Source organism: Chiloscyllium plagiosum, chromosome 9 (genome assembly GCF_004010195.1).
Source record: "Chiloscyllium plagiosum isolate BGI_BamShark_2017 chromosome 9, ASM401019v2, whole genome shotgun sequence".
Classification (NCBI taxonomy): domain Eukaryota; kingdom Metazoa; phylum Chordata; class Chondrichthyes; order Orectolobiformes; family Hemiscylliidae; genus Chiloscyllium; species Chiloscyllium plagiosum.
Window position 1 is genome coordinate 57,215,127 of NC_057718.1, and position 23,658 is coordinate 57,238,784.

General features: G+C 40.4%; 1 protein-coding gene across 8 annotated transcripts in view; it reads left to right on the forward strand.

Annotated features, from left to right (window-relative positions):
- Positions 1 to 23,307, forward strand: part of cfap36 (cilia and flagella associated protein 36) — a 151,706-nt gene extending 128,399 nt beyond the window's left edge. For 3 of the 8 annotated variants that reach the window (XM_043696013.1, XM_043696021.1, XM_043696019.1), the window contains one exon: positions 1,374 to 1,484. In XM_043696013.1, the coding sequence (XP_043551948.1) occupies positions 1,374 to 1,469 (96 nt within the window). In that variant the 3' untranslated portion in view covers positions 1,470 to 1,484. Of the gene's footprint in view, positions 1 to 1,373; positions 1,485 to 2,096; positions 2,204 to 2,854; positions 3,304 to 10,250; positions 10,822 to 23,248 lie in introns of those variants that run through there. The other 5 variants (XR_006312539.1, XM_043696015.1, XM_043696017.1 and 2 more) reach the window with 5 other exon arrangements.
- Positions 23,308 to 23,658: the final 351 nt, after the last annotated feature.

Sequence of the window (23,658 nt, forward strand, 5' to 3'; positions counted from 1 at the left end):
CTTTTTCTATGTATGGAGTCAGCTATTACGAGGGGACATGGCTTTAAATTAAGGGGTAGTAGTTATAGGACAGATGTTAGGGGTAGATTCTTTACTCAGCGAGTCGTGAGTTCATGGAATGCCCTGCCAGTAGCAGTGGTGGACTCTCCCTCTTTATGGGCATTTAAACAGGCATTGGACAGGCATATGGAGGATAGTGGGCTAGTGTAGGTTAGGTGGGCTTGGATCGGCGCAACATCGAGGGCCAAAGGGCCTGTACTGCGCTGTATTTTTCTATGTTCTATGTTCTACGGTATTTTTCAAACTTGGTATCATGATTCTGTCCTGAAACTGAGTCGGTACACCTCCTGATTCTCTAGATGACACCAAAATTGTTGGGATAGTGGACAATGAGGAAAGTTATCTAAGATTACGAAAAGATCTTGATCAATTGGATAAATGGGCTGAGGAGTGGAAGATGGAGTTTAGTTTGGATAAATGTGAAGTATTGCATTTTGGTAAAACGAGCAAGGGCAGGATTTCAACGATTAATGGCAGGGCCCAAGGTAATATTGTAGAACAGAGACCTAGGAGTTCAGGTACATAATTCTTTGAAATTTGTGTCGCAGGTCGACAAGGTGGTTAAGAAAACATTAGCACAATTGCCTTCGTTGCTCAGATCTTTGAGTTTAGGAACTGAGACGTCATGTTGTCTTTGTACAAGATGTTGGTGAGGCCTCTTCTGGAGTGTGCAGTTCTGGTTGCTGTGCTCGAGATAGGATATTATTAAATTGGAGAGGGTTCAGAAAAGATTTACCAGGATGTTGCCAGGAATGGAAGGTTTGAGTTATAAGGAGCGGCTGGATAACTGGGGCATTTTCACTGGAGCATAGGAGGTTGAGGGGTGACTTTACAGAGGTTTATAAAACCATGAGGGGCATTGATAAGGTGAATAGCAGGAGTGGGGGAGTTCAAAACTAGGGGGAATATTTTTAATGTGAGGGGAAACATTTTTACACAGAGTGGTTTGTGTGTGGAATGAGCTGTCAGAGAAAGTGATGTATGCAGGTATAGTTACAACATCTAAAAGGCATTTGGATGTGGACATGAATAGGAGAGATTTGGAGGGATAGGGACCAAATACAATAGACAATAGGTGCAGGAGTAGGCCATTCTGCCTTTCGAGCCTGCACCACCATTCAATATGATCATGTCTGATCATCCTTAATCAGTATCCTTAATACATGCAAGTGGTTCTGGTTTAGTTTAGTAATATGGTCGGCATGGACCAATTGGACGAATGAAAATCTGTTTCCATGCTGTATGACTCTATGACAGTATACTGATCTAAATCAACTTATTCAGACATTTTATAACTCACCTCTTGAACACAGATCTCCTGCCTCAGAGATAGGGATGCTATCATTTTGCCACCAGACCCTTGCTCTGAAATCCGGTCTAACACAATTCAAATATTTTACTGTGTATAGGATGCAAGGTATGTGAAAAGTAAAATTCTTCTATTTGTTCCTACAATTAGTGGAAATGAGAATGTAAGTCAACTACAGAAAGAGTTGTCAGAGTTAAATACCAAAAACAAATTAAAATTTAAAAATGTAGCAAATTCTAAGATATATAAGTCATCAAGCCTTTGCATATTGATAAGTTATGAGCAAACTATTAGAAACCATGATTTGACAGCACGTTATAAGCATTTAAAAATACATGAGTTGGTCAAAGATAGTACACATTTGTAAAAGCTATTTAATTGTAATAAGTTCAAGAATTCTTTTTCAAAAGAATATTGAAAAAATAGAGGGCATGCCATCATTAATTTGTAAAAATTCAGGAGATGAAGGGTGTAAATGTTGGGGAAAGATTTTTTAACTGAATTTTTAAGTGTTATGATCACTGAAAAATTCACACCTTTAACTTCAGTTTTTTGATAACCTGACTGTGGAATAAGACTGAAGTGCATTGAATATAAATAACCTTTTATTTAATCATTTGCATTTTTCTTTCTAAACACTTCTTTGTAGTCTTTTAACATGAATCTTGATTTCATCTGATCATTTCAGTTTCCATTCAATTCTTTATTTCCCTTTACATGCTGGCAGAATGGAAGTACTAGAAATTCTACTTTGTAGCAAATAATGAAACACAACTGGAAGAAGCATTGCACGCAACAGATGTGTTCAGCACATCTTAGTAGAAAAGGTTTGAGGTGATTTCTTTATCCCAGTCCTGCCTTATGTCCATGTCTTGTTCATTTTCTAATATATATGACAACATCTTTTTTCAATATGAAGCATAGTGTATTATAAATATGCTTGAATGTCTATTTTTATAAACTTAGGTGGGATATTATGCTGGCAGAGTAGGAGATGGTGAAATAAATTTTGATATATTTAGAAATAGTGTACCTCCATTGTAATGATTTAATGATCATCATTAAATCATTGATCAAAATGCATTTGCTAATGTTTGCACAGGTTCAAGTCTGCTTCATGTCATTTAAACTGTAGCTCATCAACTCTAGATATTCATCAGCTCCCGACCAAGTTGGTAAATGCAATGATTTGAAAATGCGGTGAAGTTGGGTGGGTGGAGGCAGAGAAGAAAAGGCTTATTATTTTACAGTTACTTCTCCCAGCTTATGATATATCTTCAGTTGGATGATTATAGAGCATCACTGACTGTACTGGAGAGCATTGTGAAGTCACTGATGCATGTGAAGAAGATAATTGCATATAAAATAAAAGGAAAATCAATCTGTTTATATAGTTGTAACAGAAAATAACAACTAGCATAACAGTCTGCATAATAAAGAAACAAAATAAATAATAACTTACACTCTTTTCTTTTTAAATTGAAGAAAATTTCTGAAGAAGAAAAGCAGAAAATTCAGAAAAGAAAACATTTGGCAGAAAAACTTAAACAAGAAGTTATCAAAAAATAAAATATGTGGACAGTAAAGTTAAAGAAGAAAGAACTGAAACCTGATATTCTTTGATTAACTGAATTGAAAATTAACAAAACTGTTTTACTTGCGACTATGACCAATGATAGTTTGCAGAGGATAATGAAATACTAAAGCAATAGTGGTAGTCTTCTACTTCCATTCTACTAAAAATATTTACATGCTATAACTGAAAAGTTAAATTGTTTGCAAATGAATGTGCAATGAAGGTTGAATTTTGTATTCTTGTCAGCTGTAATGTTTTGCTGTAAATCAATACTATTGTTGCCTGTGAAATGCCAGAATTAATAGCTGTCTCATTACTTACTATGTGCTTGTATAATAAACTTCATTTGTCCAGACCCTCTGATGCAGTTTAGGACTGATGTGTAAACTACAACAGGTAAATGGAGTCTAGAACACCTAAACTTGTGTTATGCAAATGCTGCGAAGTTGTCAGTTCTTATTGATAGCATGAGTTCTGGGAACTATATTCACTTTTTCATTTTTTAACTTGCATGTTAAAAATGAAATTCAAAGATACTTCTAATTTAAATATAAGCATACTCTGAGATCTAATCATCAAGTATCGTTTCAACTATGAAACGCAGTCAGCTTGTGATTTCTACCCCGTCTTTGTCCGGAACAGATTCCATAACTGAAGTACTGTTGTAGATCTTATAGTGATATTTTGCTCAGACTTCTCTTAATAATGTTAAATGAAGCAATCTGGATAACAGTTAAATATTATAAACATAAAACTGATTTAATAGCTAAATCTGTTGAAGGTGTCCATTAAGGGGTTATATCGTTCATTGCTGCCCTCCTTGTGATTTATTGGTTTATCTGCTCCTTTAATAGAGCTTAGTTTTTGTTTGCTGCAGGGCTCATCTCTTTCTTATTGACTTTAAAGTTTAGCTAAAAAGAGAGTATATGACACTTGGCTAACATACAGCCCTTTCATTGGGCAGAGGGTTTTGAACTTAGTTCAGGTCAAAGTCTCTCTTTACTATTTGCTGTTAATTTACTCAGTCCTCATCTATTATTTGAGCATCACAACACATCATTATTTATAAAATGTCATTTTAGTGCCAGTTACAAATGCAATTACATGATGGCTGTTGTGAAAAAATGGACAAAAAAGTGCTGCAGGTACATTTTTTTAACAGCTAGTTGAAGACATCCCTCAGTTTTATCAGTCTAGGCACCCATCAAATATTTTCAAACACTTCTCATTTTAAAAAAAGTATTTCAAGTGGGTAGTTTGAGAGAAACAAGTCAGTTTTAATAAAAGCCAAAGCGTCTAATACACAAATTATTGAAATGGATCAACAGAGGCAGTTTGGATAAGAAGTCAAAACATTATTCCTTGGATAAGAAGAATCTGTTTTGAGTGAAGTTGAGGTCTTCATTGTATGAAAAACTTGATTTTAGGTTGCATTTGTGCAAAGTTATGGATGAATTTATAATCTACACCCATCTAATTGATTGTTTTATACAACATTCATCATCCAGAATACATGTTACTGATTTGTCTCTCTAGATTTTAATGTTTGATTTAGAAATGAACACATTTGGGGCTAGCTACAAGTCCTAAGGTTTCACAAAGAAAAAAGATTCCGGAACAAAGTCAATTATGCAATTAAATTATTAGAAAATTATTGCTTCATACAAGAAAATATTTGTTGTTTTCACTGTTCCAACTCCATTTAACTGTTTACCAAATTTAAAAAATAAGCTGTGGAACATATAGTGATTCAGATGTTAAAAGGTATTTAATTGTGAGATTTGCAGGGACAGAACTATTAGGACCTTATTAACATATTTTACTCTATTTCCCACCCAGCAGTAGGAGGCTAACCAACTACCAGGTGGGAAAATCTGCAATAGAAGGCAACTGAAAAAGATTAGGCAATAGTGGAGGGAGCTCCATCTGAGGCAGCAAAGAGAGATAGACAAATCAGGCATAGTCAACAAGGCATGTGTTGGCTTAGAGTTGAGTTTAGAAGTTTGTTGGACTTGATAGAGTGGAATATCAGCAAATTGTGAGGCAACTCTGTTGCTCCTCTTAACCCAGAAGCAGTTCCGTAAACCGCATATCACTACCTAATCCACCTGCACCCATTCCTTTGGTTACCAAATTCTGAGCAAGGGAACCTCATTAATGTATTACAATCGTGGACACACCTTGCCACAGCAGGTTACTTAGTTACTCCAAACGTGCCAAGGTTAAACTTTGTGTTGAAGAAACATGCATTATAACAGAACCAATTGTACTTCTTTTAGTTTGTGCAAATTCTGTCCAAGTTCTGTGGGTCAAATAATGGAAAATATAGCAAGGAAATGTTTACTCCCATTGACAACTATTCTTTACTATTTCTTGTTCTTGTATGTATTCATCTTAACTGGACACAGTATGACTAACTAAATTAGAAAACCAAGATTGCCGATGAATTGCATATTCAGGCTCACTAGAAACCATGTAGTGTCTTTCATAGGAATGACAATGAAGTTACTATTCTACCCATCTGGTAAGTCCCAAGAATTCAAAATACAATTCATAATTTACTATCTATAATATCACAATTTACTTTCTCACCATTCATAAAATTAACACGATTACCATTCCTTAGCTCACTTTCAAGTATTCACCATTGATGGTGAATTGGCTTTATCTGAACCATTCAACTTCCTGTTCCCTAACCTCAGGGCCTGTGATAAACTATCTTTCAAGGTTCATCTTATAGACAATCTAATGGATATTAAATTCCTCAAAACTTTCTTAAACATATTGTTTTTAATGTAAACAAATTCAGCTTCTCTCAATTTAGTTTGGTATTTGATGGCAGGTATTAGAAAAGAACGACTTTTCACTTTTTCTGGTACAATGATGCTTTTCCTGTAAGATGACTATCAGAACTGCACAAGTGATAAAATGATATTTTGTTCAGGTTGAGTTGGGCTCTTCTTTAGCAGTTAGAGTTGAGAATGACTTATTTCTACTCCAGGGGCAGGGTGGGTTCTGTGGTGGCTGAATAGTTTAATCCAGGAGCCGCAGATGTGCATTTGTTTAGGGAAGCTTTCAGGATGTCTGTGTAGCATTTCCTCTGCCTTCCTAGTGATCACTTAACATTGCGCAGCTTGGAGTAGAGCACTTGTTTAGGGAGTCTTGTGTCAGGCATGCAGACTGTGTGGCCTGCCTATCATGTGTGACACCATTGCCTTGATACTGGGGATATTGGCCTAGGAGAGGACACTCACTTTGGTATTTTTACCCTGCCAGTGGATTTGCAGGATTTTGCAAAATCAGTGTTGGCAATAACTTCCCAAGAATTTGAAGTGTCTACTGTACATGATTTATGGTTCTGCTGCATACACTAGGGTGGGGACAACATTGTTCTGTAAACCTAGAGCTTGGTGCTGGGGTTTGAGGTCTCAGATTTCAAACACATAGTTCCTCAGGCATCTGAAGACTGCACTGTCATATTGGAGTCAATGTTGGCTTTCATTGTCATTACCTACTTGCACCAAGAGGAGGCTTGAGAGGTATAGGACATGATTCATGTTGTCTAGAGACTTGCTGTGGATTTTTATGGTCAGGGAATGGTATTGCGTGGCAGGAGCGAGCTGGTAGAGAACCTTTGTTTTCAGGATTTTAGACTGAGGTGCATTTTATCATATGCTTCAGTGAACAGATCTGTGATAGTTTGTAGCTCAGTCTCTGAGGGGACAAAAAACCTGCAGATGCTGGAATCCAAAGTAGACAAGCAGGAGGGAGGCTGGAAGAATACTGCAAACCAGGCAGCATCAGGAGATGGAGAAGTCAGTGTTTCAGCTATAAACCTTTTTAAGGATTGGAAGTGGGGGTAAAGGAGGCTGCAGATAAATGGGAGGTTGGGGGAGGGTTTTGGGTGGGGAGAGGGACGGACAGGTGAGGTAGTGATAGGTGAACACAGGAAGAGGGTATGGCCTGGTTGATCGATGGGAGGAATGAATCTGGTTGGTAGCTGGAAGGAAGGGTCGGTCAGAGGAATGGAAGGGAGGGTGAGGGGCTGGCAAGGGAGTCAGGGATGGGAAGGGAGGTTATTTGAAATTGAGAACTCAGTGTTGAGTCCTCCGGGTTGGAGGCTGTCTAAGTGGAAGATGAGGTGTTTCTCCAATTTGTGGTCTGTTTCACTGTGGCAATGGAGGAGGCCGAGGATGGTCATGTCGGAGAGGGAATGGGATGGGAAATTGAAATGGGCAGTGACTGAGAAGTCCAGTTGGCCTTTACAGGCATAACTGAGATGCTCGGTGAAACATGCCCTTAGTTTACATTTGGTCTTATCGATGTTGAGAAGGTCAGGTACCTTCCCCTGAAATCATAAAAGATGCAAAACCTGCCAATACCACCCCCTCACCTCCATCAAGAGCCCCAAACCATCTTTCCAAATGAGACAGAGGTTCATCTGCTTCTCCTCCAATCTAGTTTACTGTATCCAGTTCTCCTGATGTGGTCTTGTCCACATTGGTGAGACAAACATAAACTAGGGGCACATTTCGCCGAGCATCTCAGCTCATCCTGGTCACTGCTCATTTCAATTTCCCATCCCATTCCCTCCAACGTGACCATCCTTGGCCTTCTCTATTGCCACAGTGGATCAGATCACAATTTGGAGGAACAACACCTCATCTTACAGCCCGAAGGAGTCAACATTGAGTTCTCCAATTTCAAATAACCTCCCTTCCAAACCCCCAACTCCCTTTTCAGCCCCTCCCCCTCCCTTCCATTCCTCTGAGCAACACTTCCTTCCAGCTTCCAACTGGATTCATTCCTCCCATCGACCAACCAGGCTGTATCCTCTACCTGTGTTCACCTAACACTACCTCACCGCTCAACCCCTCTCCCCAGCCACCCCATTTACCTGCAGATCCCGTTACCTCCAAACCCAGTCCTGAAGAAAGGTTATACTGAAAGTTGACTTCTCCATCTTCTGATGCTGCTTGGCTTGCTGTCTTCTTCCAGCCTCCTGCTTGTCAGCGCCTGAGGGGGCACACTTGCAGGCATCATCTGCATGCGGTAGCTCAATGACAGAAGTTGGGGTGGTTCTATTTCTGGCCGAGAGGTGAAGATTGAACAGTTTCCCATTCTTCCTGTGTTAGCTCGACTGTAGTGGGGAGCTTCATAGAGATGATCTGGAATGTTGCAGTGAGAAAGATGGAGATAATGCAGCTCTGCTTAGCCAAGTTTGCACTCACATTGAGTCTGTTACTGAGGATCATGGCTTGCATGTTATTGTGAAGCAGATGAGTGATGAGTTTCTGTAGGCAGCCGAATTTGAGGAGAATGTTCTACGATCCCTCATTGTTGACAAAATCAAAGGCCTTTGTGAGATTGAAGAAGGCCATGTAAAGAGTTTGGTACTACTTCCTGGCACTTTCCTTGAATTTTTCATGCACTGAACCTCATGTCCATTGAACCTGTTGATGGACGGAAACTGCATTGGATACCCAGGGAAGAGGCAATTGAGGAGGATTCTCATGATAAGCTTTCCTCTACATTCTACAGTCGGACCTATCTCCTTTCTTGAAGATGGTCACAATTACGGCATCTCTGAAATCCTCCTTCCAGTCAAGAGTGATGAGGTCGTGGATTCTTCCACCATATTTCAGTACTGCTGCAGAGGCCCTGTTGTTTTTCAGTTGTCAGATAGTTTTTTTAAGTTTTGTGATAGGTTGGAGGTGAGCTGATCTAGGAGCTGGTGGAGTCATGCACGATTGTGTGAAGAGCATTTGCATTGAAGGTTGCATCTGGGTTGAGGTACTCCTTGAAGAGTTGTCTCCAGCAGACATTGACTGCTTCTCAGTCTTTGATAAGCGGCTATATTTTTGGCTGTCAGTGGAGTAGGTCCATGGGCCATCAATTCATAGATGGCTTTGATTATGGTGAAAATGCCCTACACATCATGATTCATAGATCATAGAATCCCTGCAGTGTGGAAGCAGGCTTTTTGGCCCATCAAGCCCACACCAACACTCCAAAGAGCATCTCACCCAGCCCCGCCCTAACCCTGTAATTCCCACAGCTAATCTACCTAACCTAAACATCCCTGGTCACTATGAGCAATTTAGCATGGCCAAGCCACCTCATCTGCACATCTCTGGACTGTGAGAACAAACTGAAGCACCTGGAGGAAACTCATGCACACGCAGGGAGCATGTGCAAACTCCACACAGAAGTTACCTCAGGCTGCAATCAAACCCTAGTGCTGTGAGGCAGCAGTGCTAACCACTAGCCACCGTGCTTCCCTTGGACTTTAGATATGAACAAATAAACTAGCTTAAACCACATAGCATGGAAGATACAGCACTTCCTGCTACATAAACATTGTGGACTCGCAGCTGAGTTTCTAAAGCAGACTTTTTTTGGGGACATGCAAAAATAATCCCAAGATGCCAAAACATAAAACTGAATACTACTGAATGAAATCACTATATTGATGAAAATATTAAACAACACACCATACTACTGGATTGCTCAGATCTGATTTGATAACTTCAATGAAGAATTTATGGATTTCAGCAAAGTTATTTTGACCAAGATGGAGGAATGCCCTAAAATAATTGTTGACAAGTTGCTGCGTCTTGATGTTTCCTGTTCAAGAGGCTGAGTGTCTCCAAACAGGTGCTGATGCTGTTGGCTTTGAGGGTGAACCAAGTGCTGTGGGCACTCTGTCACTTTGGGACATTGGTTGTTGCCAGGTTGGCTGTGAGGCTCTGCCAGAGTAGGTTTTTTTTCTCAGGGTCTTTGTGTTTAGCAACATTGCGGCAATAGTCGGATTGCATACCTAATCAGACACCTCCTTTCTAAATGTCAGAAATCACCGTCTTACAGATCTTGATTCTATCTATTGAAATTAATAGAATTTGTGGTCTGCAGGCCCATAATTTCTTGTCACTTCCATTTTTCTTTGGGAGCATCCAATGAGAAATCTACTTTAGTTGCATCCTGACTTCTATACTATTGCTCTATATGATCTAAGAAATAGTTACCATCTTTTAAAAATCAGTGCCATACATCATTGTCTATAATCTTTTATTTTTTGCTTTATCCTGTGGACTTGATACCATTTAGTTTAAAGTTCCATTTATTCTTCTAACCTAGACATTGCTTTATTATTGTCAAAATTGAAAATTAATTTGTAATTTCTTAATCAAACCATCTAAATGTTTCATATTTGAGCAGTTTGGTCTTAATAGTTTGCACAGTATGACTGGAAAAGTTCACTTGGGCGATTTATGGAGCGTGACATTTTGCTACATTGAATTACAGCTTGTTACAGGCTAGCAACTGAAGGTGAGAAAAGAAGATATATTTCATCTATATGCTGGTAGTCCAGGGTTCCAGAAAGAAGCCGTTAAAAATATGGACAGATGATTCAGCAGAATGGGGTGGAACCCATTGATATTATCCAAGATGTACAAGTGAAGACTAATAAGAGCAGCATTGGTTGAGAGAGGAGACATAAACTGCTGTTGCAATATTCCTATCTATAATTTAACAACCGTATGCCATGCTATACACCAATTGTATTCATCTGATTATGATTTGTAAGTATATTTTATTTCACCTAATTGATAGACATTACACTTTCAATGCATAATGTGACAGCTTATTAAAAATAAAACCTGTAAACAGCTACAAAGCATTCATCTATATTAACATGGTTATTTTGTATTTATTTTATCCTAGATTTTATAAAGTGTGTGTGTTAATATTCTACAAAAGCAACTGGCAGCATTTTTTGCAAAACTAAGTTCTAAGGGATACATTGGATACAGGAGACATTGACATAATAACATTAGTTACTAGTTCGTTTGTGATAGTGCTGTATTTGATATTGCTCTTGCAAGTGTTTAATAGATTTTCAGTGTAAGTAATTTAATTCAAACAATTTGTTTCAAATTAAAAAAAACAAATTGTACAATATACTATGGTGTCTATGATCAGTTCTGTTAAATTAGCAGAATTTTTAAATACTGTTGATTTTTCCAGCTTAACAAATCAGGAGTTTACTAAATATGGGCTGGGTTTTTACATTATCATTTTGGTCTAACTGCTGCAAACTGGGTCTCTGCAACAGGTAAGGTAAAGGTTACCATAGACTCATCAGACCACATGGCTGCTTTCCCAATAGAGAGGGTCACCATACCTCAGACAAGGGGAGAGGTTAAGGAGTAGAGTCCTTCATGGTAACCTGAGCTGATCTGGTAATTGAACCTGAGAAATAGATTCACACAAAGACAACTCTCCTGATGACAAGCTCCATCACAAAAGTCTGTACCCATGTCACCCACCCTTGCTCTCTTTGTCATAACTGTTTGACAGATCATTTGAAAATAATATCCCCTTCAACCAAGAACTTGCTAGAAGGCAACTGTCCTCAAAAGGAGCTACAGCTGAAAATCAAATCATACAAAATGGAGTTCACTTGTTAATAAATTCTATTAGTTTAATCCATAGAAAACCATCAAATTAGTGACCAATCCTGGATCAAGGCAGAGTAGATGAGGGCATGCCAGGAACAGCACCAGACATATCTAAAATGAGGTGTCAACCTGGTGAAGTTACAACATAGGACTATTTGCAAGACAAACCGTGGAAGGCATGTGCAAAATACAGTGTTAAGCAATCCACAACCAATGGATCAAATCTAAGCTCTGCAATCCTGCCACATCTAGTTGTGAATAGTGATAGGTAATTAACTACGAGAAGGTGGAGGCTTCACAAATATCCTCATCCTTGACATTGGGGGAGCTGAACACATCAGTGGAAATAATAAAACTGAAGCACATGCATCCATATTCAGCTCACAGTCCTGAGTGGATGATCCATCTTGGCCTCCTTCTCAAGTGCCATCATCACATATGTTAGCTTTCAACCAGTTTGATTCCCTCTGCATGATATCATGAAACATCTGAAGGCACTGGATACTGCAAAGGCTATGGGTCTTAACAACATTCTGGCAATAGTATTAAAGATTTACATTCTGAAATTAGCCGATCCCCCTCACCAAGCTGTACCCCTCCAGCTACATCTATGGTAATTACCTAACGATATGGAAAATTGACCAGAAATGTCTTACTCACCAAAAACACAAAAAATCTAACCTAGCTAGTTACTGCCTTATTCTCAATCATCAACACAGAATTGGAAGGAATCATCGATAAGGCTAACAAGTGGCCTTGTGAGATAAGAGTGACTGTCCTTGACATCAGGCAATATTTCACTGAGTATGAGATCAAGGTCATCCAGCAATACTAGAAACAAAAGGAATCAGGGAAAAGACTGCATTTGTTGGAGTCAAACCTAACACAAAGGAAGTTCATTGTGGTTATTGGAGATTGGAGGACATCACTGCATTAGCTTCTCAAGATGGGGTCTTAAACTCAACCATCTTTAGTTATTAATCAATGACCATCCTTTCATTATAAAGTCAGAAATGGGAATGTTCAATGTTGATTACACAATACACAGTACTATTCACAACATCTCAACTTCTGAAGTAGCTTGTGTTCAAATGAAGCAAGGTCAAGGAAACATCGAGGCTCTGGCTGATAAGTGGCAATTGACATTCATGCCACTAAAGCAGTGGTCATCTCAAACAAGAAAGCATCAAACCACCTCCCCTCAACATTTAATGGCATTACCGTTGCTAACTCTCAATATCCTGGGAATTAACCAGAAACTGATCTTGGACAACCATATATAGTTACTGTGGCTTCAAGAGCAGGCCAGAGGCTGAGAATTCTGTGGCATGTAATTTGTCTCCTGTCTCTCTATGCCACTATCCATAAGGCAGCAGTCAGGTGTGCGTTGGAAAGCTCTCCACTTACCTGGATGGATGCAACTCCAACAACATTAATGAAGCTCCACACCATCCAGTATAAAGCAATCTGCTTGATTGGCACCACTTCCAAGATTGTGTCTTCAATTGGCACAGCACTATGTACCATCTCCAAGACAGAGTGTAATAATTCACAAAGAGTTCTCTGATATTTTCCAAGTCCGCCACAGATAGAGAAGCAGCAGGTGCATGGGAACACCCCCAACTGGAAACATAAAAAATAGAAGCAGGAATAGTCCATTTGACTTTCCAGCCTATTCCACCATTTAATATGTTTATGGCTGATCATCCAATTCAGTACCTGTTCCTGCTTTCTCCCCATACTCTTTGATCTTTTAAGTTCCAAGCACTATATCAAACTCCAATGTTTTAGCCTCAGTTGTTTTCTGTGGCAGAAAATTCCATAGGCTCACCAGTCTCTGGGAAAGGCCTTTCTCCTTATCTCAGTCATGAATGACCTACACCATATCCTTATTCTGTGACCCCTTGTCTGAACGCCCTAGTCATTGGGAGCATCTTTCCTGCATTTATCCTATCTGGTTCTGTTAAAATTTTAGAGGTTCCTGTGAAATTCCCCTTATTCTTCTAAACTCTGTGAATACCATCCTAACCAATCTAGTCTCTCCTCATACATCAGTCCTGCCATCCCAGGAATCAGTCTGATTTCCCCTCTAACTTTCTGATCTGGTTTCCCTCCAAGCCACACATCATCCTGATTTGGAACTATATTCCCATTTGTTCACTGTCACGGAGTCAAACCCCTGGAAATCCCTTCCTAACAGGACCATGGGTATACTTACACTCCAAGAAATGCAGCAGTTCAAGGGGAACTGGTACAGTTGAGAACAGAAGCAAGTCAAACAGTCAGGGCAGGAAGGGACAAGGTAGGACTAATAAATTAAACTGCATTTAATTCAATGCAAGGGGCCTAACATGGAAGGCAGATGAACTCAGGGCATGGTTGGAAACATGGGACTGGGATATCATAGCAATTACAGAAATATGGCTTTGGGATGGCCAGGACTGGCACCTTAATGTTCCGGGATACAAATGCAACAGGAAGGATAGAAAGGGAGGCAAAAGAGGTGGTGGAGTGGTGTTTTTGATAAGGGATAGCATTACAGCTGTGCTGTGGGAGGATATTCCCAGAAATACATTCAGGGAAGTTATTTGGGTGGAGCTGAGAAATAAGAAATGATGATCACATGATTGGGATTGTATTATAGACACCCCCAAATAGTCAGAGGGAAATTGAGAAACGAACTTGTAAGGAGATCTCAGCTGTCTGTAAGAATAATAGGGTGGTTATGGCAGGGGATTTTAACTTGCCAAACATAGACTGGGACTGCCATAGTGTTAAGCGTTTAGATGAAGAGAAATTGTTAATTGTGTACAAGAAAATCTTCTGATTCAGCATGTGGATGTACCTACTAGAGAAGGTGCAAAACTTGACCTACTCTTGGGAAATAAGGCAGGGCAGGTGACTGAGGTGTCAGTGGAGGAACACTTTGGAGACGCGACCATAATTCTATTAGATTTAAAATAGTGATGGGAAAGGATAGACCAGATCTAAACGTTGAAGTTCTAAATCGGAGAAAGGCTAATTTTGACGGTATTAGGCAAGAACTTTCACAAGCTGATTGGAGGCAGGTGTTTGCAGATAAAGGGACGGCTGGAAAATGGGAAGCCTTCAGAAATCAGATAATAGAATCCAGAGAAAGTATATTCCTGGTAGGGTGAAAGGAAAAGCTGGTAGGTAAAGGAAATGCTGGATGACTAAAGAAATTGAGGGTTTGGTTAGGGAAAAGAAGGAAGCATGTGTCTGGTACAGACAGGAGAGATCGAGTAAATCCTTAGAAGAGTATAAAGGCAATAGGAGTATACTTAAGAGGAAAATTAAGAGGGCAAAACGGGGACATGAGATAGCTTTGGCAAATAGAGTTAAGGAGAATCCAAAGGGTTTTTACAAATACGTTAAGGACAAAAGAGTAATTAGGGAGAGAATAGGGCCCCTCAAAGATCAGCAAGGCAGCCTTTGTGTAGAGCCACAGAAAATGGGGGAGATACTAAACGAGATTTACAAGAATGTTGCCAGGGTTGGCGGATTTGAGCTAAAGGGAGAAGCTGAATAGTCTGGGGCTGTTTTCACTGGAGCGTCGGAGGCTGATCTTATAGAGGTTTACAAAATTATGAGGGGCATGGATAAGATAAATAGACAAAGTCTTTTCCCTGGGGTAAGGGAGTCCAGGACTAGAGGACATAGGTTTAGGGGAAGAGGGGAAAGATATAAAAGAGACCTATGGGGCAACTTTTTCACACAGTGGGTGTTACGTGTATGGAATGAGCTGCCAGAGGAAGTGGTGGAGGCTGATACAATTACAGCATTTAAAAGACATTTGGATGGGTATATGAATAGGAAGGGTTTGGAGGGATATGGGCCGGGTGCTGGCAGGTGGGACTAGATTGGGTTGGGAAAGTTGGTCGGCATGGACGGGTTGGGCCGAAGGATCTGTTTCCATGCTGTACACCTCTATGACTCTCTGCACCTGACTATAATTACATCCATAAAACCTTGAAAGTTAGCTGCATCAGGAACGGTTTATACTTTGACATTCCTGACACAACTGCTTGAATAACACTTAACAAAATATAAAAATACCTCTCATTCACACGAAAAGCTCTCAAGAAATGCAAGATTGTTAGTAAGAGAGTTGTAAAAATTGATAAAACCATACTGGGGTAAATCTTTGTCTGGGAGACTCTATGATGGGATACCATCTTTAGACTGTTGAAATAAATAATAGTGAATTAGTAGGAATAGGAAAGACCAAAGGCCATATGTGTTTACTGAAATTGATAAAATGTCATGAAGTAATTGCATGTACCAGGAACGTATCAGTGGACTGGTCAGGTGGGACACAAGGTGGCAAATGCAGTTAAGTCTAAAATTATGAGTAATACATTTGGGGAGGGCAAGCATGACAGGGGAAAGTACAATAAATGGTAGAATAATGAGAAATGTAGCTGAACTGTGTGCATGCCCACAGATCCTTGAAGGTAGCAGGTCAAGTAGACAAAGTGGTTAAAAAGGCATACAGGATACTTTATTAGCTGAACAGACAATGTTAAGTAGCATGCAAGTTGTACTTGAAATATTTAAAACTTTTGTCAGACTACAGACAGAGTGCTGGGTATAATTAGGGTCAGCACATTACAAAAAATAGGTAACTGCATGGTGAAGAGTGAGAAATTACAAAAAAAGTTGCCAGGAACAGAAAATATTAGTTTTGAGATAAACTGGGTTCATTTTGGAAAAGAGGAGGCTGAAGGGAGGTTTAATACAAATTATAACATAAAAATCAAGTGTTTGGTTGGAATGGATAAATCAGATCTACTTACCATAGAAAAACCATTGACGAGGGGGTATGGATTTAAGAAACTGCAAAAGGATGTGAGTGAAATTGAGAAATTTACCCAGAAAGTAGTATGAATATGAAGCTGGAAAGGGTTATAGAGGCAGAGAATTTCATTGAAATCTCAAAATACCTGATATGCATGTGAAATACCACATTTTACAGAGTTATGGACCAAGAGCTCAAAAGTGGCATTGGCTGAATAGTGGGATAGGCTGAAGAGCTCTTTTTGGTTGGCAAACACATGGTTGGCCAAGTGGCTTTCCCTTTTGTGCCAAAAAGCTTCTATGGACAGAATTTTGTAGGGGTTTCAGCAATGAAACCTAAGGTGTGAAATGCAGCAGAATTGAATGAGAAACTCAGTGAGGCCCATCTCAACATCAAGGTGCTCTTGCTCCAACCTTTATGCTTTTCACAAGTGGTGTAGTGAGATTCTCACTAGGCAGCAGTGAATTGCCAATTTGATAAGGAATCACACTTATTAAAATGCCTTAAAAACCCTCTCACTTCATTAATATTCAGCCTCCCATTTTACTAAATTTGCCAATCAAGCTCAATGTGGCAAGAACTCGATAAAGAAGCCAGAGCATGTACCTGGTGAATTCAGATTTCTGTCTGCTTTGAATGATCTCCATATTGTTACAAATAAACTATAGTACAGAGACAGGCACTCATCTTATTAACTGGACTAGACTACATTTCAGCGCTGCTTGCTTGGTTTCTTAATGCTCACTTACTTAGTACCAACCTGCAAGCTCACAGTTTCCTTTGCTGTACCAAGTAGCACAGGCTGCTTGACTTCCTGCTAAGTAGATCTAAGTCTAGGGAGCGCACACCTTGCATGCCAGCAGTGTGCTTCGCCAAATTCTTACCTGCCAGCAGCTTACACAGCAAACATACTGCATGAGCAGCAAGCCACATCTCAAAATCATTGGAGAATAGTTCTCATTGAAACCCACAGTGGCACCCTTAGTCAGGGAGTTCAGACACAGTAAGTTAAGATCAGTGTCCTGTACCACTCCAAGGAATTGGCCACAGTGAGATGTCTGGTTTGAGTGTTTTTGGTCAGGGGCTCTGTGCCTCTGCAGAAAAGCGAGTGGGTCACAGGCAGTCCATTGGCTCCATAGCATCAAGTTCTGGGGTTGATATATAGACTACAGTCAGGGATCTATGCACGTAGTGTCTGGTCATGTCAATCAAGGCGGTGGGCCACCGTCAGTCAAAGAGTCATAGAGGTGTTCAGCACGAAAGCAGAACTTCCTGTCCAACTCATCCATGCTGACCAGATATCCCAACCCAATCTGGTCCCACCTGCCAGCACCTGGCCCATATCCCTCCAAACCCTTCCCATTCATATACCTTTTATACTAGCCTCCATCACTTGCTCTGGCACTCATTCCATACATGTACCTCCCTCTGTGTGAAAAGGTTGCCCCTTAGGTCTCTTTTATATCTTTCCCCTCTCACCCTAAACCTATGCCTTACCCTACCAACCAACACATAAACCGCATCATCTGCCGACATCTCCGCCACCTCCAAACGGACCCCACCACCAGGGATATATTTCCCTCCCCACCCCTTTCCGCAAACACCGTTCCCTCCGTGACTACCTGGTCAGGTCCATGCCCCCCAACAGCCTACCCTCCCTCCGGCACCTTCCCCTGCCACCACAGGAATTGCAAAACCTGCGCCCACACCTCCTCCTTCACCTCCATCCAAGGCCCCAAAGGATCCTTCTACATCCAAAGTTTCACCTGCACATCCACCAATGTCATTTATTGTATCTGTTACTCCCAATGCGGTCTCCTTTACATTGCGGAGACTGGACGCCTTCTTGCAGATCGCTTCAGGGAACATCTCTGGGACATCCGCACCAATCAACCTCAATGCCATGTGGCCCAACATTTCAACTCCCCCTCCCACTCTGCCGAGGACATGCAGGTCCTGGGCCTCCTCCACCGTCAATCCCTCACCACCTGACGCCTGAGGAAGAACGCCTCATCTTCCACCTCGGAACACTTCAACCCCAGGGCATCAATGTGGATTTCACCAGTTTCCTCAAGCCCCCCCAACCTTACCCCAGTTGCAACCTTCCAGCTCAGCACCATCTTCATGATCTGTCCTACCTGCCAATCTTCCCTCCCATCTATTCGCTCCACCCTCCTCTCTGACCAATCACCTTCATCCTCACCTCCATCCACCTGTTGTCCTCTTGGCTACCTTCTCCCCAGCCCCAACCCCCACCCCCCATTTATCTCTCCACCCCGGAGGCTGCCTGCCTTCATTCCTGATGAAGGGCTTTAGCCCGAAATGTCGATTTTCCTGCTCCTTGGATGCTGCCTCACCTGTTGCGCTTTTCCAGCACCACTCTAATCTAGACTCTGATCTCCAGCATCTGCAGTCCTCACTTTTGCCTAAACCTATGCCCTCTAGTTCTGGACTCCCCCACCCCACGGAAAAGACTTTGTCTAATTATCCTATACGTGCACCTCTGATTTTATAAACCTCTATAAGGTCATCCCTCAGCCTCCAATGTTCCAGGAAAAACAGCTCTAGCCTATTCAATCTCTTCCTATAGCTCAAATCCTCCAACCCTGGCAACATCCTTCTAAATCTTTTCTGAACACTTTCAAGTTTCACAACATCTTTCCGATAGGAAGACCAGAATTGCATGCAATATTCAAACAGACGTCTAACCAATGTCCTGTAAACCACAACATGACCTCCCAACTCCTGTACTCAGTACTCTGACCAATAAAGGAAAGCATACCAAATGCCTTCTTCACTATCCTATCTACCTGCGACTCCACTTTCAAGGAGCTATGAACTTGTACTCTATGGTCTCTTTGTTCAGCAACACTCTCTAGCACCTTACCATTGAGTGTATAAGTCCTGCTAAGATTTGCTTTCCCAAAATGCAGCACCTCACACATTTATCTGAATTAAGCTCCATCTGCCACTTCTCAGCTCATTGGCCCACCTGATCAAGATCCAGTTGTAATCTGAGGTAACTTCGCTGTCCACTACACCTCCAATTTTGGTGTCACCTGCAAACTTACTAACCATACCTCTTATGCTCACATCTAAATCATTTATATAAATGCCGAAAAGTAAAGGACCCAGCACCGATCCTTTTGGCACTCTACTGGTCACAGGCCTCCAGTCTGAAAAACAACCCTCCACCACCACTATCTGTCTTCTACCTTTGAGCCAGTTCTGTATCCAAATGGCTAGTTCTCCCTGTATTCCATGAGATCTAACCTTGCTAACCAATCTCCCATGGGAAACCTTGTCCATATAGATCACATCTACCGCTCTGCCCTCATCAATCCTCTTTGTTACTTCTTCAAAAAACTCAATCACGTTTGTGAGACATGATTTCCCATTCACAAAGCCATGTTGACTATCCTTAATCAGTCACTGCCTTTCCAAATACATGTACATCCTGTCCCTCACCAACGTCAGGCTCACTGGTCTATAGTTCCCTGGCTTGTCCTTACCACTCTTAAACACTGTCAACATGTTAGCCAACCTCCAGTCTTCTAGCACCTCACCTGTGACTATTGATGATACAAATATCTCAGTAAGAGGCCCAGCAATCACTTCCCTAACTTCCCACAGAGTTCTAGGGTACACCTGATCAGGTCCTGGGGATTTATCCACTTTTATGCATTTCAAGACATCCAGTGCTTCCTCCTCTGTAATATGGACATTTTTCAAGATGTCACCATCTATTTCCCTCCATTCAATACCTTCCATGTCCTTTTCCACAGTAGCAGTCCATCTGGTCCATCCCAAAGAATTAAGGAGGGTGTTGGCAAGTACAACTGTTGCCATGAGGCTAAGCCCCAGCAGATTTGTCATTGGGATTGCAGTCTGTAGTTTCTGGGCAGGGGTGCAGGATGATTGTTAAGACGGCAGCAGGATTACAATGGGAGCGAGATAGTCAAGTATGGCTGGGGTAAATTTGGACGGGTCCTCAGCCAGAAGCATCCTGGCTTCATGGGCAGTAGTAAATGACCACAACTGATATGGTCATCTCATATGCCAGGGGCTGGGAGGAGGGGTGGCAAAGTAACTTAGATCTGGGAGGGACTTGAGGGTGAGTGAAGCCTCTTGGGTTAACAGGATAGGTTAATAGAAAGGGGATGTGACTAGTCACCTCATCAATATGTTTAGGCTGGGGCTGGAAGCCACGGGCAGAGGTGGGCTCACTGTCTCCTCAGGTGAACACTTGCTAAATGAGGCAAGTGCTCTCACTTCCTGACAGAGTTTGAGTGAGGAACATTAAATGAAGAGCTTGAGTCAGGAGAATTAATGGGGGCATTTAGCGAAATAAATTGTCATAAATAAGTAGGCTGTGATAGAGAGGCAACTGTTATAACTGAAGAAACAAGGTAAGAGAAAGAAAGGGCAAAGGAGGGGTGGAGGGAGAGGGAAAAGATGGTGGAGGAAGGGGGAAAAGGAGTGTGGGAGAGAAAAGAGGGGGTGGGAAAAGAAGATAGAGTGAAAAGTATGCAGCTGCAGCAGTTAAGGTGGGCTGGGAATTCTAGCAGGAAAAGCAAACCAGGAAATTAAAGCTGAAATTTTAAAGTTAGAGAAGAATTTATATATCTATAGGAACTAAAGCTACTGAATTTAAGACAACAACCAGTTCAAGCAGCCAAGAGAAGGCAGTACAGGTCCTGAGACCCACAGGAGAGACATACAGACAGATGCTGTGAACTCTTTGTGACATAACACACCAGTTTGTTGGCATGCTTTTTGTCATCCGATAAAATTTGCAAAATCTATCCTTTTTTAAAATTCATTCGGAATGTGGGAGTCATTGGCTCAGCCACTACTTATTTCCGATTTGACAAAACTTATTTTTGTACAAATATATTTACCAGCAAATGTCGCCAAGACTAGCCATATAAAAAACACAAAACAAAAAATTCCATGTTATAACAATGTAAATTTCAAAACAAACATTTGATCAATGTATTAGTAGAAATCCCACAATAAATGCTTAAGTTCGCAATGTTAATATGCTTAAAGGAGAATTCAAATTTACTCGACCATATTTGACTTTACCAGACTAAGTTAGGAGGAGACATTACTGGTTAGAGGGTTCCAGTAAATACATCAGTGTTATATAAAAGGTAGAATTATCTCAAGTGAATATGGCTTACAATGAATGCAGATGACAATTTGATTAATTACTAAAGATTATACCCATCCTGTTGAGAATCTGGAGTCACATGTAAACCAGACCAGGTCAGGGTGGCAGTTTTCCTTTCTTAAGGAACATGAGTGAACCAAATGGGTTTTTATGATATTTGACAGTGCATTGGTTACATGGTCACTGTTAGTTGAGCTTTCTTTTATTCCGGATCTGTACTGAAATTAAATTTCAGTGTCTGCTGTATGGAATTGAATCGATGTTTTCAAAACATGAGCACAGGACTCTGGATTACTTGCCCAGTGACATTACTGCTATGCCTCTATGTTTGTGTGTCAGTTAATGATTTCTACCCACAGCATCATTACCAGAAATGTCAGACTATGGTGTGTAATATTAAACAAAAAAAAGTCCCAACAAATGTTACACCTTATGCCAACACATGTAAGTGCAACCATTCCATCACTAGTGGAATTTTTCAGAGCAGTGTGAATGAATTAATCTCGTTTTCAACAATCTACACCTGAAGAAACAGGAAAGGGTGGAGGATGTGTGCATGACAGGAACACAGGTGAAGAGATTGCCAAATTTAAAGAGTGGACAACTGGTTCAGATTCAGCATTTTAAATTATGTATTGACATTCTGCTGAATTGAGAAGGGTCTATCCAGAACCAAGTTCATCACACACAATGGTGCAACTGAGAGATGGAACTGAGAACAACACTAATGAAGCACCAAATACACCACTATTATGCAACTTCACTGCTCCCATGCCATGCAAGGTAAAATCCAAAACAACATCAAATGTTAAAACTCCATCAGACCACTGAGCAAATTCAAGATGACGCGAATATTAGTTACTGAGTAGGGTGTTGGCATATAAGGTATGAACAGACTATTACAATGCTTAAGGCTGAGTTTCTTAGCTAGATACTTTGTAATATATAACCAAGCATTTGCATCCACTGTAAATAGTTACCATTATTGGTAAAGCAAAGTTATTTATTTGTAAAAGAAGACATATTGCAGTATGTCTTTAAGTGGGTGTAGTTGTGGTTTCAATACACATCATTAGAGGGAAAATGAAGCAATACACCATGTTAACCAAACTGATGAAGCTATGAGCTTAGATGTGTACAAGTTTAACTTTAATTCTGCTGTCAACTTCTGTAATCTTTAATGAATGAACCTACATACCTTAGACTTAACCAATTTTTTATATGGTTGATGCTTTATATTTCACTACAAAGTAAGCACAAGAAGAAAAACACATGGCATCTTACCAGATGTCTCCTGAAAATCTACATACAGCTTTGTCCTCATTTACCCTGTTAATTAAACTATCGCTGAAACAGTTTGTCAAACAATTTTTTCTACCATAAAACCCATGTCTTAGTGATATTTTCTAATTGTCCTCTAACCATTAGTCTTATGGATTCTTGCATTTTCACTGTTATTTTTGCCAGGTTACCAAGTTCCTTGCTTTCTCCCTAACTGAATAGGGTTTTGTACATAGACAGTGTTGTCTATTTTTGTGCTGCACATCCTATATGAGTCAGCCTTCAATTAGAAAAATACACAACTGAGGATTGAGGCTATTCTAGTCAAAAATGATTGTTTTTAAAAAAAAGTTGTGAACTCAGACTTATTGTAGAATGTACGTTTCTATTTGGAGAATAAAATTGCACACCACTGAATATTCCGACCATAGACCAGTTGAACTCTATTTTTAAGATTATAAGAAATACGACCACGCCATTCAGCCCATTGAGTTTGCTCTACATTCTGTAAGATCGTAACTATTTTGATTGTGATTTTAATTTCACATTCCTTTCTATCCGCCAGAACTCCCAAAACCCTTGTTGGTCAACAATCTAACTCAGCTTTCAATATATTCAGTGAACCAGTCTCCATAGCTTTCTCTAGAAGAGATTTCCATAGACTCAAAGATCTACAGAAGAAATTCCTCTTCACTCCAGTCTTCAAAAGAAGACCACTTAAAACTGTGCCGTTGGTGCTAAACTCCCCAACAGACGAAGCAACTACTTTGGTCTTACTCTCGCAGAATTTTGTTCATTTCAATAAGATCATCTCATTTTTCTAAATTCAATTGGATATAGGCCCAACACTTCCTCATAAAGCAACTTCTTTATAAAGGAAATAATCCAGTGAACCAGCTCTGCATGACTTTCAGAACAATTGTATTCCATTTTAAGTAAAGAGACCAAAACTTTACCTAGTTGAAGAATGGGTGA